The sequence below is a fragment of the Melospiza melodia genome, chromosome 2 (genome assembly GCF_035770615.1).
Source record: "Melospiza melodia melodia isolate bMelMel2 chromosome 2, bMelMel2.pri, whole genome shotgun sequence".
Classification (NCBI taxonomy): domain Eukaryota; kingdom Metazoa; phylum Chordata; class Aves; order Passeriformes; family Passerellidae; genus Melospiza; species Melospiza melodia.
This window is the reverse complement of record NC_086195.1, coordinates 71567121-71586095: the sequence shown is the minus strand read 5'-3', so window position 1 is coordinate 71586095 and position 18975 is coordinate 71567121. Positions and strand designations below refer to the sequence as shown.

At 38.8% G+C, this 18975-nt stretch overlaps 1 protein-coding gene across 4 annotated transcripts in view; it reads left to right on the top strand.

Annotated features, from left to right (window-relative positions):
• Positions 1-18975, top strand: part of NOX4 (NADPH oxidase 4) — a 110855-nt gene that overhangs the window by 45911 nt on the left and 45969 nt on the right. For all 4 annotated transcript variants that reach the window (XR_010026707.1, XM_063148831.1, XM_063148828.1 and 1 more), the window contains one exon: positions 18782-18863. Coding sequence is in view for 3 of the 4 variants with exons in the window: in XM_063148831.1 (XP_063004901.1) it covers positions 18782-18863 (82 nt within the window). In the remaining variant the exon portion in view is untranslated. The remainder of the gene's footprint in view (positions 1-18781; positions 18864-18975) is intronic.

The window sequence follows — 18975 nt, the reverse complement described above, 5'->3', positions numbered from 1 at the left end:
TTGCACACATGCAGGTTGGTTTAGCCCCGTGGTGCAGAGCTGAATCAGCCTGTATTCCTCTGTGGCTTCCTCAAGCTGAGCTGGTTGGGTGTTTATACCCTGCAGTAACATTGAGGGTCCTGCAGTGTCTCATGCATGGGTCAGAGCTGTGAGATGAATGGATGAGCTAAAAACCTGATCTTGTTACTGGCTATCCCCTCTAGATACCCATTTTGTTCTGCTTCTCTTGATACCTGTGGCCATCTATTTTTTCTTTAGCTTTGAAGTAATTGTTGGCTTAGTATTTACAACACAATTTTTTTCAAGGTTTTTTCTTGTCCAACTTACTGTTTAGTTTGTCCTCAGCATTGTCATCTATCAGCCTTATGTCTCTTCTGTCCTTGCTGCTGCCTCAAGTACTACTGCTTGTTTAGTTTTAAAGTTGACATTTCATCTGGCACCTCTGGAGGGAAAAAGAGAGGCCATGGGCCATGCCTCGCATCCAACAACTTGACAGCAGTGGAAAAAGACATGGCAGTGTATCAAGAAAATGTGTCTCATTCACTAGACAAACTTGAGGGTGTGAGACAGAAAGTGATATTGATGATGCAGGAATAACAGGCTTCAGAAGCCATGCAGCATGTTTTTGTGGAAAACAAATGCACAGCACTCAGAGGTATTGAGGTGAGGTGCATGCCTTAAGGCAGTGAAATATTGCTGTTATGTTGCAGTGTGTTGCTGGAACAAATTGATGTGGCACCATGTTTAGAGCACTGATGCTGTTCTATGCTCCACAGTAATTTGTATAATTTTTACCTAGTAGTGACACCATCCTGCTGTGCAGTTGTGTATATTTCTGGAGACATTTTCAAGGCTTGTTCTGAGCACCGTGATATTTATTGTGGGTATGCCGTAAGAGCACTTGAGTACCACCCGTTAAATCTGAGAGTTCTGTCCCATAGACATGTTGTGGCACCAGGAGGTGGTGATGTGTACAGGAACTGTCCAGGTAGAGCCAGAACAGACAGATTATGGAGTACTGATGTGCTTCACCTTAATAAACTCCAGATCTCGTCTGAAAATATTTATCTTTGCTTCATTTTTTTTGTTACAGATGAGGTTATGCCTGGTAACTGGCTCATTCAGGTATAGGTGACCTTATTTTACAGGGGACATGGCATAATGGGAATTTTTGTCACATATTGTCTCAGTCCTTTTTCTGGAAGGTCCAGCTTTGAAGCAGGAAGTTTAATGAGGGAAGAACAAACAAACCATTTTTCAGTTGAAAACAACAATTTTTCAGAGCATGGCAAATGTATGAAAGCATCTTGTTTAATTCCCTGTGAATTAAAAAAAGAATCTTGTTTAATTCCCTATGGAGTAAGACCTGAGACAGCAAACAGTACACACCCCAAATTACTTGTTTTTAAGCAGAAAAACAAACAAAAAAGTAGGGCAGTTCTTTGGGATTTTGGAGCCTGATTAAGGATTTTTCTCACATTGACCAGAAGAAGAAAATGACACACCTTTTAAGTGCCTCTGAAGGAAGAATGATCTGAACATTCTGGTCTGGGAGAGTTTGTCAGGAGTATCTGCATGACCATGTTAGGCTCTTGCAGCTCCTGATTTATGGGATGTCTGAAGCATCCCAAGGCTATGCATTCCTGTGCTTACCTGGAACATCTCATCAAATGTAGGATCTAGCAAAGAGGCAATATTTTAGGTTCAGTAACCCTGAGAACAGTTTGAGATGTATAGAAGCAATGGCTCACATCTCCTGTATTGTTAGTGGACCTTGATTCTGACTGAAGTCATGTGTGGAACAGAAGATGACCAGAAGGAATAATCAGACTATAAAGTCTGTCCACAGGAAATGACAAGGTTGTCCCAGGTTCACTGTAACTGCTACTGAGTTTCTTTAAAAATATCTACTCACTGGGGATGAACATTTGGTCAACTCTTTTGCTGTTACCTCAAGCTCTGTTTGATTTGGGCCTTTTCCACTCCATAGTAACATTTTTTTGTGTTTAGTTATTCCATCAGATTCCTGGCAGGGTGTAAAGGTGTTAATGACGTGGTGCTGTCAGCTGTTCCAGCAAAATCTGTGTGTGGTTTTGGAAGAACAGGACAGAGATGAGATAGGTGTTATTTTCCACTGATAGATTTTATGACTAACAATTTTTGTATTGTCAGGGAATCTTACTTACACTTCTGAGGAGGATAGCAGAATTGAGTGATAAAAAGGTTTAATTGTGTTTCCTTGTAATATAATTTGACATTAGTAATAAAATAATTCAGCTGCACTATTGGGAAGTTAATATGCCTTAACAATATGATGAGCCATAGTGTACCGTAAGGAATACTAATTTTATTGTTCATTGCCAATGATGTTCATTATTTATTTTATTTATTCCTTTAAAAAGCTCAATAAAAGGCAGGATTAAGAGACTGAAGAAAAAGGATAACAGATTTAGTTTACTGACTAAAAGGGGTTGAAAGCCCTTTTCCTCTGATTAAACAACTAATGCTGAAGGTGAACACATCTGAATTTTTGGCTCCAGACCTGGATTGTTTTACATTAGTTGAACTCCAGCTGACTTAGTACCAAAAACAGTGTAACTTGAGTCAAATCCAATTTGAACAGTTAATGAGTTTTTTGTCTAGAGGGGGAAAAAGATATTTGGTTAAGAAAGTTACATTGATGGAAATTTTCTGCTACACAGAAGTCTTTTCTTGGTGCATCCTGTTATTTGTAAACTTCCACCTTTTTGCATATCCCAGGCACTTTTTAATCATGTAATGATTATAGAAAATGACATGACTCAATGATGTAAATTTCTTTTTATCCTTGGATACATTATGCACTGGATGTGTGGATGTAGGATTTCTTGTCATGCCTCAGACGTTTTCAGCACTGTTAGGAGCTACAGGAGTGAAGTCTGTGGAGTACATTTGCATGTACCAGCTGATAGAATCAGAATGAATGTAGGGGAAAAAAAGAAAAAACTCTCTACTTTGAAAAATAGAATTATTAGAGTGAAAAGCTCTAGGATATGTATTTGAGTGGACTGCCAGGCATATTTCTGGTTTTGTAATCACTGTGTGCTGTGTTTGCCTACTTAAGGAGGCAAAGTTGCTGTTCTGAAGTTGCCTTTGCTTCACCATTTTTCTATTAATGTCTGCTAAGGGAAGACTCATTCTTATATAGTTTCTGTGCAGAGGTACACAGCTGCTTCAAGCACTGAATATACAAAGTTTGGCTGGATTTTCAGGGTCCTTTGTGTGAGCATGGTTTCTAGAGAAATACAAGAGTTCACATCCAAATACCAGCTCTTCATGCATATCTGCACTTCCCTGGGGCAATAGATTCTCTTAGATGCCATCCAAATTCTGCTGAAGAACCGCTGCCAAATGTCTAGCTTTGTTCCCAGTTTATTGTTACTTCTCCCTTGGGGACAGAAGAAAAAAATAGACACATTTCAGATTTGGAATTTTGAGTTACCACATTTTAACTAAAAATTGTTGGTTAAAATATCTTAAAAGTAGATTTGAAATGGGTTTTTTTGGGATCCTTTTCTAACAGATTGTAAAAATTGCCATAGTTAATGAAGGAAAATCTATTTCAGCTTTAGAACATTAAAAAAATGGAAAAACTTGTGTAGGAACTGTAGATATTTATAAATTTTATGATCAGAAGGAACATTCATCTTTACATGCTCCCAACTCCTGCATGATGCTTGATAGTTCCTCTGAATAATTTCTATACAGAAGTTATATTACAACCTTGGGGTTTTAATATTCTGCAGAGTTTTCAGCTTCAAACTTTCATGGGCTCTTTTTGTACTCTTTGTGAAAATGAAGCTCAACTTTGTGATGATTACATAAGTTAGTAGGTTTTGTCCCAAATTTTCCATTTTTTCCTTTTCTCTTTTTGCTGTTTTCCTCATTTCAGCCCAATAACCGTTACTAGGAAATGTGTGTTCAATTTAGTTGTTGCCCGTTTGTGTGCAAATATGTACAGAAAATGAACATGGCACCTTTGAACCTTCTGTTTGGCTACCTGTTGTATTAAATCTGAGTTTTGATACCTTGTATTTGTCTGGTTCTTTGCTTCCTGCACCTCCTCCACTTCTGGCATTCCCTTGAGATACAGAAGAGGGATTGCTTTTCAATGGCACTCTTGTTGGTTTGGGCTCTGGTGTGATTGAAAGTGTAGCTCTCTTTTGCATGAAGACCACCAGTAATGGTAGTACTTGAGCTGTCACTGTATTGCACTTTATTCCTTGATCTCTTCTACCTGTCTGTTTATTCCTACTGGTGCTTGGATTGGAGGGGAGAGACGGGCCATCGCTTGCTCAGAATTTGTGCTGTGTTAGCACTTCATTCTGTGGGAGTTGATTAAAACTCCCACAACCTTGCAAATGTCATTGTGATCAAATAACATGGTCAAATGAGGTTTCCTATTTTCACAACAAACATTATATAACTGCTTATTGGCATAATATTAGCTTTGAAGTTCTAGTTAGGATATCCCATCTCCTTTATCGAAGTATTTTTTCTTTAGGTATATTTACTCCACTTTTTGCCAGCTGCATGTCCTTACCCTGAGTTTCAGTCATCCTTGAAACAGCAGTTAGCTGTTCCAAAATGCCTTTCCATTCCAAAATGCATTAAAATCAATGTTGCTCTTGTATGTGGGAGGCAAATCCTACACCCCAAATTTTATCAACAGTTCCCTACAGTCCCTTGCAACTCAGCTTTTCATGTGCCACCCCATCCTGTTGCTCAGTCCTGTCCTTTTGTACATGCATAATTTCTCAGATGCATCAAATACAAGCTGAAAAATTTGTGTTTCACCATAAGGAAATAGTTTGTGATCCAAGAATTTTTAAGGGCATCTTGAAACCACAGCTCTCATTTGTCCAAGTCCTCCCCTGGAGAAGGATCCCTTTAAATCATAAATATTAATAATAAAAATCTGCCACCAACCACTTGTATCTAGTGCAAAAATAGGTGTATGTGGTAGCCTCAAAAAAGTTGACCTTCTTAAAAGAAAGAAGACAACCCAAACCTCAGAACTTGCACTGAAAGCATCATGTCATGAGAACTGGCCAGCAGCAAGTTTCCACAGCTTCTCCAAACAGATATTTTTGTATGTGCTGTGAACAGAAGAGCTTGGTTTAAAATATTTATGGCTACTCATTTTATATAAACCACGCACAAAAATACATGCTAATTCCACCTCTAAACTCAACTTTGAACCACGTGGTCTTATGCCTCAAAGTTGGGTACTCCAGTGCAGAACAAGAGGTGGAGGCAAGTTCCTCGTGGGAATGGAGTCAGACTGCCAGTCCAGTCCATGTTTTAATATAAAGGCATCCCTTTATGAGTGTCAGTCCACTAAATGATTTTTGTAATTAAAACTCATTTTTTTTTCTTTCACCAGATCCTTAAATTGCAAAAGGCAGTGAGGCAGAAATGCTTTAAATATAATATGCTATAAAGTTTAAGATACGGCAAAGTAAATTAATTGCTAGTGCATCCCAGTTTTGAGGGAGACTTGAAATGGTGGCTGCTACATGCTGAATGTGGCATTTCTTTGAGACAAAGGACTCAATTATCTCACTATTAACTAAAGTGCTGTGAGGAGAAACTGTGGGGGGTAATTTGTAGCCTGGAACTCACTTTCCAAAATGCAAAGGAGATTGCATAGTGGTACAGGGAGTAGACGGTGCTGTGACAGCAATAAATAGCCCTTTGGCATGTAGTGCAGCAGCTGATGGGCAGGGCGCACTGTGTATTTTGTTTCACTGATATTATAACCCACATTTCTGCAGCTCTGGCATGTTCCTGTTCTTCCTCTTTCTCTTTCTTTAAAGCTTTTTTTCCTCAAAGTGGGGACAAAGTGTCAGAGCTTCTTTCAAGAAGGATACCGTGACTCTTATTAATATAGTTTGTAACATTTGTAGCAGATAAAACCAAAGTACGTTACAATGACATAATCTTTCATGAGAGGGAGGTATTCTAGGAAGGAGTAATATCTTTCATTAGATCAGCTGAAACAGCTGGAAAAAAACAGGTTGTCTTCCAGGTGTGCAGTGCCTTCAGCAGGTTTGACAAAGAAGCAGGGAAGTCAAAGCAAAGAGAAGAAATAACATTCCTGGCTACTTTTTAAATCAAGCTTTCCCTTCAGAAATGTGAACAATAAAATTGCTTAGTAAATGAATAAAATATAAAATGTAACACCTATTTTTTAAAATAAAAATAACTTTTTAATAGAAAAATTCTAATTGATTTTAAAAGGATTCATATGGTCAAGAATACTGTCCGAAAGCCAAAAATATCACTTGTAAATGCTCTCCCAACCTCTTCTTAGGATTTGTATGTCTCCAGCTTTCTTTATCTACTTTTGACTGTGTTCCCAGCTTAGGGTATATTTGCTGTAACATGCCATGGTCTCACTCTGTCCTGTGGAGACGCACAATCACATCTTAGCAGAGTGCAGTTTCTGGCAGGGAAACTAGGAAAAGAGATGGGTATGTGAGAAAACAACTATGACTTGCCTGAAGTACTGCATTTGATTTATATATACATGCCCACACATATCCCTAAACTTTCAGCATTTGGGTGTGGTTTTTAAATTTTAATTTTTTTTCTCTTATAATCTCAATATCCTTGATAAACCACAGTTTGATTGGAAATGTTTGACCATCTACAAAGAGTAAAATTTGGACAATGGTTTACATCACTGTGTTCTTAGTAATTTGAGGGTAAATTCTTCTGTTCTGCATATAGAAGCTGATAATGAGTGGATGACTGCTTAGTATTGTGACTTACCTGGAATCAGAAATTTTTTAAGAAAAACTATTAATAAAACCTAAAATTCTGTAGGGAACACCATGATCATGAATAAGAGAGAATGCTTCTCTGCTGGGAAGAGAGCCTGGAAAGTCTGTGGATCCAAATAAAAATATTAGTGGTTTTATATGTATTGGAGAAATAGGCACTCAGTGGAGATGACAGCAACTTCTTTCAGTGTTGAAGGAGGATTTGGGGGAGAGGAGGAGTTTCAGAGCTTATTCGATATTTTGGGTATTGCTCAAGTGTCTGCTGTGAGGATTTTACTGTACTGTCAGTGTTAACAAGTACACCTACAGCCTCCAAAAAGCCTCCTCATGTTATATGAAATTAAAATAAATCAGTGGGCAGTTTGTGCTCTTGACTGCAACAAGCAGCTTTAAGGACTATCTCCTGTCATAAATTTAACATATTGCCTTATTCATTAAACGCACTGTAAGTGCCATTTCCTGAAGGAAAATGCCACAGACACCCACGCACATTTCAGAGTCAAAGCTGTGGTGCTTTGCTGTGCTTTACCAAGTGACTGGTGCCAGCCTGACAGCACAGGGCTTTCCCTCAAGGATTTCACTTACACTATGTCAGCTGAGTGTCTCCTCAGCTTAGCTGTGACTGGTTTGAAAAAGGCAAAATATTTAATTAAAGACATTTTTATAATTTCTCTTATTTGATGTTTTCCTTTTTTTAATGGGTTGAGGAGATTATGCTAATTGTGCCCTGTTATTAACGAGCATGGCAAATGAAACTTTCTCAGCGGAATTTCCAAAAAAAGCAGTAATTCCTTAATCCAAAAATTTGTTAAGGAAGAGTATTTCTTTAGAAGTGTCCCATACTTCCCAGCATATATGCACCAGCATGTGCCATGTCTGCTTAAAGAGGATTTTATAATTTCTGTGCTGTTATGTATTGCTGAGTTTGTGATGGTAAATTGATGTGCTGTTATATGCCAGGTCGTGACTGGTAACTGATATCTAGTGATAGTTTATACTTACAGGAATTGGCAAAATCACTTTTTCAAATAAGGATGTGCCAAGTCATTTTACTTACAGTGATGTGATGAACTGTTTGATCCAAATCATGCTAAACCACTTGTTTAGTGGTTATTCTCTGTTCTAGGGAATAGTTATCAGTTTTAGTATTGCATTGTAAAATTTTTCAGCTTTACTCTCCTGTTCAAGGCTGGGTGTACTTTTTCTGTTGACTTGAGTAATAACAGACTTTCTGTCATGTAAAAACATTTCTATTTAATATTTCATTACATTCATAACATTATTAGTTGAAAGATGGAGGTGACAACCTCGTAGGAAATCCCACAACATATTTTAACAAAAGTCAACACAAGGGCTAATGCTAAGTCAATAAATACAAGTATTTGTAAGTAATTATGAATTAAGAATAAATGAAAAGTACCCAGACTAGGTTATATGTAATAATTTATATTCCGGCAGTTGTCTGGCTTAAGTTCTCAAGAATGACTTGTCTAATTCAAATGTAAGAAGAAATAACAGAATTGCTCACATCAGGGTGAAATGAAACCATGCTTTGGATACATTTTCTGATGCACTTGTGTGCATTACATTTTATCACCCATAAAAAAAAAAAAGGAGATAAACAGTATTTAATGGCTCATTTCATTTGTCAGTCATTCAAATGATTTCCTGCTAAGGTTTTGATATGGCCCTTTGAGAGATGTTATAAGAAATGGAGCCTCAGATGTGATTAGATCTTCGGAAAAAATGTACTTTTTTTCCCAGTGGATCATCCCCAGCTGACTAGCAAAATTTATACAGGAAATAGAATCCAGCTGAGCTCTGCTCACGTTATCCTACGTAATGCTTCAGTGTAGCTGGTCCTTTCAGGGAAGAAGTTGTGAGTGTTCTCTGAAAGAGACAGGCAGCTGACAACACAGGGGAAATGATTTTTAGATATCGATGGAGTCCCTTAGCACCCTGTTTTTGCTTTTGTTTCTTACTTGCAGCCCCACTGTTATTTCTAGCTGTCAAGTTCAGCTAAGTGTTTGGCTGGACAGGCATTTCCCACCCGGGGTGCCTGTCAGCGCTGCTCACTCCCAGGGCTGTATCCAGCACAGTGCAGCTTCCCCTCTGGGAACAACTTAGCACCTTCCATGTGGGTATTCACACAGCCTGGCTGTGAGCAAGGCCAAGTTAGGCCTGATGATCCCCCTCTAAGGTCAGCTAAGCCTTGGTGATTAGCAGCATCACAGGGCTCAAGGCTGCTGTTGGAGGCATGAGGGTTGGGCCATCTCTACTTCATATTCCAAGGCTGTGAGTGGAGGTGAATTAGCAAGGAAACTGCCATTCTCTTTCACAAACTCCTTTTTTCTTTGGCATTCTCATTCTCCTCGCATCCCTGCCCCAGGTAAGAGAAGGCAGTATTTAACCTGCCCAGTCTGTCTGAAGCTTATTGCAGGGCAGTGTCTTGCCCCTCATGTCTATCAGCTGTGCAGGCAGTTGGCTCCTAACCAGCTGTGGCCCTCTTGTCAAACTGACATGGGTTTGCAGTTTTGTCCAAAGGTGGCAATGAATGGGAACAGCACAAAATATTGCTATTTATATTTTTTTCACAAGCAGACCTCCTGATTATGTCCTAGAGTCATGGAATGGTTTGGGCTGGAAGGGACCTTAAAGATCATCCAGTTCCAGCCTTGGAGATGCATAAAACCCAACTGAACATGGCTATGAGCAGCCTGTTCTTTCTAACCATGCTTAGAGCAGGATTAGATTATTTCCTGAGATTTCTTCTGCCCTCAACAATTCTGTGGTCCTCTACAGTTATTACATAGTAATTTATTTTCATATTTGACAGTAATGATGAAGTTATGTCTGTATAAGTCAGAGGCTTAAATGGTCCCATGCTTAAGTTTAAATTGTCACCAAATAGGAATAGGCAAAAGCCCAAGAATGTGTTCACAGTTACTGGTAGTGGTTTTGTTATGGTACAAAATTTCAGTCTTGGATAGAAATTAATTCCATTATTTTTGACTGCCATATTAATCTGTCTATTGAAAAGTTCTTGTCACTTGTTCAAATGTGTAAAATATGTGACACTTGCAAACATATTTTTAGACTTGGCTAAAAATACCGGTGGATGTATGCATGTGGGTATGTGCTGGTGTTTAATATATTTGGTGACAAGCTAATACACATGGCTGGCAATGATGAGACCATGGCGGCCCAAGAATAACACTTTGGAGTCACAATAACTATTTCCATGAAGACATCAGCTTAGTGCTCAGCAGCACTAAAGAGAAAAATTATTAGGAGCTGAGTAGAGAATAAAGCCAAGGAGATGACTGTGCAGGTGGTGGGTGTTTCTGTGGTGCTACCAGGACTTCAGTCCTGTGTGCAGATCTGGTCTTCATCACTCAGACATGACACTGGCCAGGGCTCAGGAAGGAATGGCAAAGATGATCAAAAGCGTGGAGAGGCTTCCAAACATGGCATAACTGACTATGCAGTGACTCTTTAGCCTGAAAAAGATCTAATTCAGGGGAATATAGCCATAGTCTGCAAAATCATGCTTAATGCTGAAAGAGTGGGTGGGTGGAGCCTCACTGTTCACAGTTTCTGCCAGTATCAGAGATTTTGGCCATCATATACAGTCAGTAAGATTTCAGAGCAAACTTAAGGTGATGAATCTTCATGTAATAGGTGAGAAACACATGGAACTCCTTGTCAAAGAGTGTGGAATGGATTAGGTTTACATGGGGACTGGGCAAGTATACATTAAAAAGGAATGTAAGAATTTCTTATTAGACAAACCACGTTAGACTCAGGAGAAGCACTGGCATAGAAAAGCTCAAAAGCAGAGGGGTCTTACCCTGTGATCATTCTTCCATGGATGTATCCAGAAATGAATCCAGATATTAGAATAGGGGGGCCTTGGTGTGAATCAGTACAGCCTGATTAATTGCACCTTTGCTCAGCCTTTTAGAGGCAAACCCTTTGGAGATGTGCAGAGCTGGATAGTATTGCAATAATTGCACATCTGGATAGTAGCTCCATTTCAGTGTTAAAAAGTTCCATGTAGCTTTTGGAAGGTCTGGCTTTCTCCAGTTTCTGTAGCAGATTACAAGTTACAAAGAGAGAACCAGTTAAATCCTCCTGCTTTGCGTAGTTTGAGTGTATTTTTTTCCTTTTTCTATGAAATAAGGACTTTCTAGAACAAGTGTCACTACATTATCTTAAAGCCCAAAAGGCTATACTGGTGCCTAATCATTTCTTCTGTCTTGTTGTGAAAGAGGAAACTACAGCACTAGTGAAGGAAATAGTAGTTGATCCTCCCTACATTTGCTCATGGGGAATTCAAAAAGCAAAGTATAGCCCTTCATGGCTACAGGCAGCAACTGTAGAATGCAGTGCTATAAAAAAATCTGCATAAATAAGTTTTCCTTCAGAGCATATATTTATAAAGTATTTTTTAAAGTAGAGTTTCTGTGTTGTTTAGAAACTGTGTTTTACTGTGGTATTTTGTAAGAGCTGAGCTGTGGAATGAGCTTTACTGTCATGACAGAAATAGTCTTCAAATATAGTAAGTATCTATCTCTAAGGCAAAAATTCTTCCTTGACTAAAGTTCCTTGATTATTTTGAACTCCAGCAGTCAGCTAATTACCAGCTCCACTAGGGAATTGCTGTGTAACCTTTAGAAGGATTTCTAACTCAGAAGCATTTTCTAACTTAGTAGTGAGCATCAAGACTACTTGACTTTGGTGTTGTGTTCTCTTCTCTTCCCTGGCTGTCTGGGAAACCCAGGTCTGGCAGTGTAGCTAGCAGGCATTCTGGGTCACTCAGTGATGTCTTGTCAGGTCAGTCGTAGAAAATGCAGCCTAAATAAGGTCCTCCACATCTCTCCTCCCTGTTTTGAAACAAAATAAGGGATGCTTTTTCCTTCCCATCATTCATCTTCTTACCTTTTAAGGTTCATGGGACAAGAACTGCCTTTTTCTCTTTTTCTTCATTGGCTGATACAGGGCCATATATACCTAAATTATGCAAGATGTGTGATTATAGTGTAAATGAGGGAGATCTAGTTAGAAATAAATCCATCCAAGCTAATTTTGATGTAGCAGTTGTGACAAATTTAAGGACACAAGAAAGCACCTAGAATTCCATCAGGGAAAGGATTTGCCAATTCTGAAATCAGAGGGGGAGAATGCTTTTGAACTGGTAGGCACACAGCTAGAGAAAGAGAAGGAGCTTTTTAGGGTGCAAAGGCAGGTTAGGAGAGAAAGCAGGGCATACAGAGTCTTTCTTTAAAGAAAGGAGGACTATTCTACAGGTCTAGAGTGACTGGGAGTTCACTGCAGATCTGTGTTATAATTAGTCAAATTCCTATTCCCCCCCTCACACTCTACTTATAAACTAAAGTCCTGTAAAAGAAAATGTTGAAAGGAAGGATGATCATTTTATTCATCTACCTTGGATCCACTTGCCTTTCTGTAAAGTCTTCTCTATTTCCCTTAAATGAATATAAAGAGCAAAGGGTTTATATATAGTTTTCAACTTCTTGAGTTTTCACTAGTTTTCAGGGTTTTTCAGTAACTCTGTAAATAATGACACTAATTAGTCTTTCAGACAACTGATCAGGAGGGAAGGAAATGGTGATGAAAAATAGGAGAATTAAACTCTGTGAGGCTTAATGGACTGAGAATCATGGAAGTTCAGTCTGGTCAAAAAGCCTGTCTCTATCAGCAAAATATGTATGTTTCAGGGAAATTCTGAGGCTGATGATGTAATAATTTTGGAACCTTTTGATCATCAGCATTAACTCATCATCTTTTTTTTCCTCCCCTTTTAATCTGATGGAGGATATTTGTAGCACTGACTCTTCAAGAGGAGAGAAGTGATAACTCCCTAATTTCAGGAACTTCGGCCATTAATAAGCCACAGGTCAAACTGAAATATCAGACATTTCATTTTTATGCCATCTTGTTGCTCATCATTGTTTTATAGCCCTTAACTGGCAAAGACTTCTTCCTAATTGCCTTTTATTTTTACAACGCACTGCAGAACTACTTATGACAGCTTTTCCAAATTTACGGAGCTTGAAAACAAGTCATATTAGTGGATTTCAAATCCTATTAAATTATCATCAACAGTTTTAAGAAAGCTGACTTATTTTAAAATTTATTTTGTTTTAATTACTGCAAGTTGGTATTCGTGACATGGAAGGCGTACAAGCCACTGTGAATTTTGCATAAAACTGGGTAGTTTATTTAGTTTGAAATTGCAGGACCTACAAGTGTCCTTGTGGTGAAAGGTGGAACTGATATTTGTTTCTCAGAATGCAGAAGAGGTAATTATGGAAACATGACTACAAAATATCCAAAAGTAGAAGAGTGTCACTATGGATAGATCATTTGGTGGTCTGATGAAGCTGTTCTGTTCTCCCACTCTCTGGTTGCTTTCTCATCACCTTTCTTTTTATGCTTATTAACTTCATTTAAAAAAAAATCCGTAAAACTAGTATTAATGAAATCCTTATCCTGTTAAGCCAATTGCCATTGGTGTTACAGTGTTCCGAACTGACCTTTCTTTATTAGTGGTTCAGAAAATGGTCCAAAGGTGTTGGGTAAAGGTAGTTGGGATAAACAAACCAGTAATGGCTCAGACTTCAGGTATGTAGTGCAGTGACCTCATAGCTTCATACCCATCAAACTCTGAAGGAGCAGGGATTTGATTTTCCAAGACCCTTGGAATTCAGCAGAGTGAAATTACAGTGAAAGTGATTTTGCTGTTATTTTCCGTAAGATATTTTGTAACAAGAAGGAGTGACAAAAGACTACCGCAAGACCTGACTTTTAAAGTCAACTGCAGTGTGTGACTTTTGGTATAATTTTTGAAGTGCTAAAGCAGTAAGACCTTCAGGGACGTGACAGCTTTGAAAAGGAAAGCCAGTGCTCATTGTGCCACAGCGTGTTTCTGTCTACAGAATGTGAATAATAATGTGTTTTAACTCACAGGGACCGTCTATAGAAATTATTTTTCTCCACTGTGAGAAGCCCCAGATATTAAAATACTGCAGAAATTTCCTTTGTGTCTCTTTCCACTTCTGTAATATATATCCTGGCAGAAGGAAACTTGACTGTATAACCAGTTTGAGTGACCTTCAGACCATATGCCCATTCTTGCTCTCATTTTTCTGACATTACTGTCAACTCACCATACTGAACACAACTCCATTCTGTTTGAGAACAAATATGGCATTAATCTAAATATTTTAAAGGGAAAATTTCTCTTGAAATGCATCCTTCTGTCCTTGTAGATTAACTGGCTTGGCATTAATATGTATTACCATAAAGATGGTAAGGGTATTTATAACTGAGGTTCCAGTAGCTGACTTGTGAATATGTTATGCTGGGAGGGAGAGGAGGAGCAAAAGGTAGAACAGAGAGAAGAAAACTTAGATAAAAGACAGGGAAGAAATAAATATATAGGATAGGTTAAATCCATAAAGATTCCCGTGGCAAATTTTCTTTTCTTTAGAGTCTGCAGTCTTCCTGATTTAGGAGGACAGGGCATAAGACTGTGTTATTGCAACCAGTCTGCAGTCATCACAGGTAACTTATTATGTTACATATTTAGCTAAACATGTATAGTCTCAATGAGACTGCCTAAATTTAACTGAGGACTTCTCACTGATAAAGAATTTGGAAAAAACTGTACGCTCAAAATGAAAGCCAGGAGGAAGTTGAGGCACTCATCATATTGAAAACATAACATAAATTTGAGCAGAAGATGTGACTGTGCAACCCTTCTTGATGTCTCTGAGAACTTTGTCCTGTAGGCAGACTTATGGGAGCATCAGTGAGACAGGCTGCAGTGTCACACACAGCAGAGCAACAAACCAGTCAGTGGTATAGCTGATCTCAGAACAATGTGAACAATCCTGTCGCTAGTACAGACTTTAACTCATGCAAATTGTATGAATGAAATGAGGAACAGAGGAGGTAATTGCCAGTTTTCAGAAGTAAGCAACCTTGGCTAAGTAAATGTTATTCTTTTTTATTTTAGTGAATCAGACCAACACCTAGACAAAAGCATCACATGAAAAAGGACTCAATTTTGGAAGATACCTCTCTAAATTTATCCAAGTAATAAAAAGACTGTGACTTGTTTTAGTTCTATTGGTCAACTACTGATTGCAAACCAAAATAATGTAAAAATGTTCTAATTATTAGTTTCATTAGTTCTCAAGTCTTTCATTTGTTGTTGTAGCATGAATTAGAACAATGTCTTAGGTTTCTTAAAAAATTCTTCCCCCTTTGGGAAGATATTGTTGTGACTTTTTTTCTTGTGAATTTAAAAGCCTTCTCTTGTAAAGCATCAGTCTTCTGATATTTCCTTTTGTAAGAGCACCAAAAGTACCTGTGCTGTAAGTGGCTACCCAGGCTCTTGTCACCTCCTCATCACCTTGTTGGATGGTCTTAAAGGCAATAGTGTCATTTTTCCAGAGTGACTTTGGTACTAGGCACATATTGGTGTAATAGGAGCATGTCATAGAGCTGAAAAGTGACATGTGTGCACAATGGTCCCATGGGACAATTCAGTCCTAAAGACTCCTGCATGAACAGGACATGGAGGTTAATGTGCTGGGAGAAGCTGTAGAATAGATTTGAGATGAGGGGCAACACTACCATGTAGTGTAAGTCTTTCTGTGGTGTTCTGGTTTCAGCTTGAACAGAGTAAATTTTCATACTAATAGTTGGTACAGTGCTGTGTTTTGGACTTAGGATGAGAATAATGTTGATCACACATTGGTGTTTTAGTTGTTGCCAAGTAGTCTTTATGCTAAGACAGGGACTTTTCCTCTTTGCATGCCCTGCCAGTGAGAAGGTTGGAAGGCATAAGGAGTTGGGAGTGACGCAGCCAGATCAGCTGACCCCAACTGATCATGGGGATATTCTGTAAAATATGGCATCGTGTTCAGTGCATAAACTGTGAGGAAAGCTGGCCAGGAGCCACTGCTCAGGAACTAGCTGCACATTGGCTGGCAAGTGTGAGCCAATTGCATTGTACATCACTTGTTTTGTATATTCTAATTATTTTTCTTATTATCACCATGATTATAATTTCTTCCCTTGTCTGTCCTAATAAACTGTCTTTGTCTCAACCTATGAGTTTTCTTCTTTTTACTCCTCTAATTCTCTCCCCCATCCCACCATGGGGGAAGTGAGCAAGCAGCTGTGTGGGGCTTGGTTGCTGTCTGAGGTTAAACCACGCCACATGGAAAAATGAGTAAAGTCATATGGTGAAAAGAAAATACATCTGCCTGGGAAATTTGCCATAGCGTGGGGGGAATAAAAAAGTTGACTTTAGCTAAAACAAGATCTAGTAGGAAAACTGTTCAGGCCAATTTCAGATGCCATAACTTGGCTGCTTTTGCTCCCGTACTGGCCAGCCCTGTCACATTACTATTCAAAATATTTTCAAGATCACTGCTTGCTGAATTGAGTCCTGGAGTGCAGCCAGGTGGCCTTGATCAATGTGAAAGGGCAGCAGCACAAGAATAGGTCACAGAGTAGGAGATAGAGATGGAATATGGCACTCTGCCTGGGTGATATCCATCTCAGACAGAACAATGGGTGCGACATATCTGCACACTCACTGAGATGTGCTTTGTCTCTCCCAGAGCGTCACAGATCCTTACCAAGATCTGACAAATCAGCTTCACTCACCTACCTGTAATGTGGTGTTGTGCAGCATTGAACTGAGTAGGAGCATGTCTCTCTGTGCTTGACATTGCTGTCACACCTGGTTACAGGCCCTCAGAAGTAAATCAGCGGTGCCACCACAAAGAGAGATCCTTAATCGTGGTGTCTCATACCGTGTTCTAGAGATCAAAATCCTCAAGTCATGGAAAGAAGTGCTGTCACTCAGTGTTTGCCATGGTAAACTTCCTCCATTCCTCCACCAGGCACGCACAAAGGCTGTTGTTTGAATGGAGGCTTTTGTAAAGGACACCTGGAAATGCATCAGTAGCTTGGGTTGTGTGGGGAGATTACTGAAGCAGGGGTGGAAGTTAATGTGCTGGCTCTGAAACATGAGGGGATATTTTGCATTGGTGAAAACTTTCTGTAGCCTTTCAGTTCTTGTCCATTGGCTTTTGAAGATGGTTAATGTGTCATCTTTAAGGATGATAGGGCATGTGTGTGTACAGCCTATTGCCATGTACCAGAAGACTGAAAGAAAAGCAAATTTCTCCATCTTCCTAAAATTTCAAGCAGAGGTCAAGAAGTAGTGTAGTGGCAAGCTTTTCCTCAATACAGTGAGCAGTCTGTTTCCTGAAAGTACTCATTGGAGTTAACTTTCATCTTTACAGTATTGCATTTATTGAATTTGTTTTGTTGGCCACATCTGCTCTTTGTCCTAGTTAGGCACAGGAAGACTGATTTACATTTTGAAGATTTGAGAAGAATTTTGGAGGTAGGAGTGCTTGTTTCTTTCAGAATTGAATATGAAGAGGTGTACAAATAAAGGAACAAAGATAAGCCCTTCTTTCTTCACTGGCAGATCCTGGTATCTTATCCAAGATGTTTGCAATATGTCTTAGCCAGCTGAGAAAAGACTCAGGTGTGAGATAGCTGACCTTTAAAACTGAGGCCTTAACAAGAGAGTTTTCCTTCTGAATTAACTGTGCTTTTTTCAAGGTATTACAACTTTATGAAGTATGATTCAGATGGGTTTCTTTCCACTTTAGAGGCTACATAGCAGAATTGTATCCAAATTAATGGAGCTTAGTTTTGATACAGAATATTGCATAAATCTAAATGTTTTTTTGTCTTGTAATTTTCTTATTCATAAACTTGGTGTTAGAGAATGTTTTAAGATACATAGGAATCTGGGAGGAGGAGGACTACACTTACCCTCAGGTTCAGTTTCCAGAATGAAAACTTTCATGGAAGAGAGCTAGTTTGGAGAAATCCATGGTACAGCTGCCACACATACCAAAGGCTACAAACTATGGTTTAGCAAAGAAAGGATAATACTGTAGCTGAAGACTTTCAGCCACAGTTATAAAGCATTGAATGAAGGGTAGGAGGTGGAAAGGGCATCAGTTCTGTGCCACTGTAGGACAGATTAAACTTGCAGGTGACGGAAGGAAAGAAGGAAACAGAGCACATCCCATGCTATGGAGAGCTACTAAAGGAATTTGATCTGGGTGGGAAATCCCATTCTATCCCTGAATCTTAATATAACGTGAATTTTAAGGAGGTTTCTGTCTTTCTTGACTGAGAAATCTGGACTGATAGAACGTCCTACAGATCCCACTTGACTTACTGTGTCTAACCACCTCTAGAGAAAAGCATAAGAGAAAGGCAGCTACGCTAATTGCAACCACCCTTTCATTTGGTGGTCAGTGAAATTAAGTTACAAAAGCTTTAGCTCCCGCAGAAAACCCAATAATGCAGTTTTTGAAATAGGTAATTATGACAAAAAAGAAATACAGTCTTCCAACCATCCTTTAAAACATTGAGCCCATTACCAACTTTTGTACTGCAGTTTAATTTATATGAATTAATTAATCTATGTTTGTTTTGACTACTGTGTTCCTTAATGTGAATTCTTAGGGGCTCCTCCTTTCTGTTTAGACTAGGCTCTTCAAGGCAGAGACTTTTTGCGGCTGGCTGTGCATGATAGTCAGAAGACCTCTGTGCAGACTTTAGAAACTTATAGGCACTACTAGAATTTAGTATTGAATGAAAAAAAAGGCATTTTAAAATATTACGTTTTACAGGAAACAGTGATTTTTAGTCCCTCCATGCTTAGTTTTGTCCTCTGCTAAATATTTCTGGGGAAGAGAATTCACTGATATTACTGCATGCTTGCTCGTGGCCTGAACATATAATGCAGAGTCACAGTCTGGGTTTGTTTTTTTTTTTTTTTTTTTTCTTCTTTTTTTTTTTTTTCTTTGTCCTGACAGAAAGATTTCGGGATTTACTGCTTCTGCATTCAAATCAAGATACAGAGATTCTGCCCATCTTTCAGCAGAGACGCTATCCCAAGTAAGTAAGATTGTCTTCTTGGGAGAAATAAAATCTTTATCTATTTGCAGCGAGGGAGAGTAAAGCATTTATAGCGCTATACATGCTTTTGGTGCAGAATCGTTAGACAGAG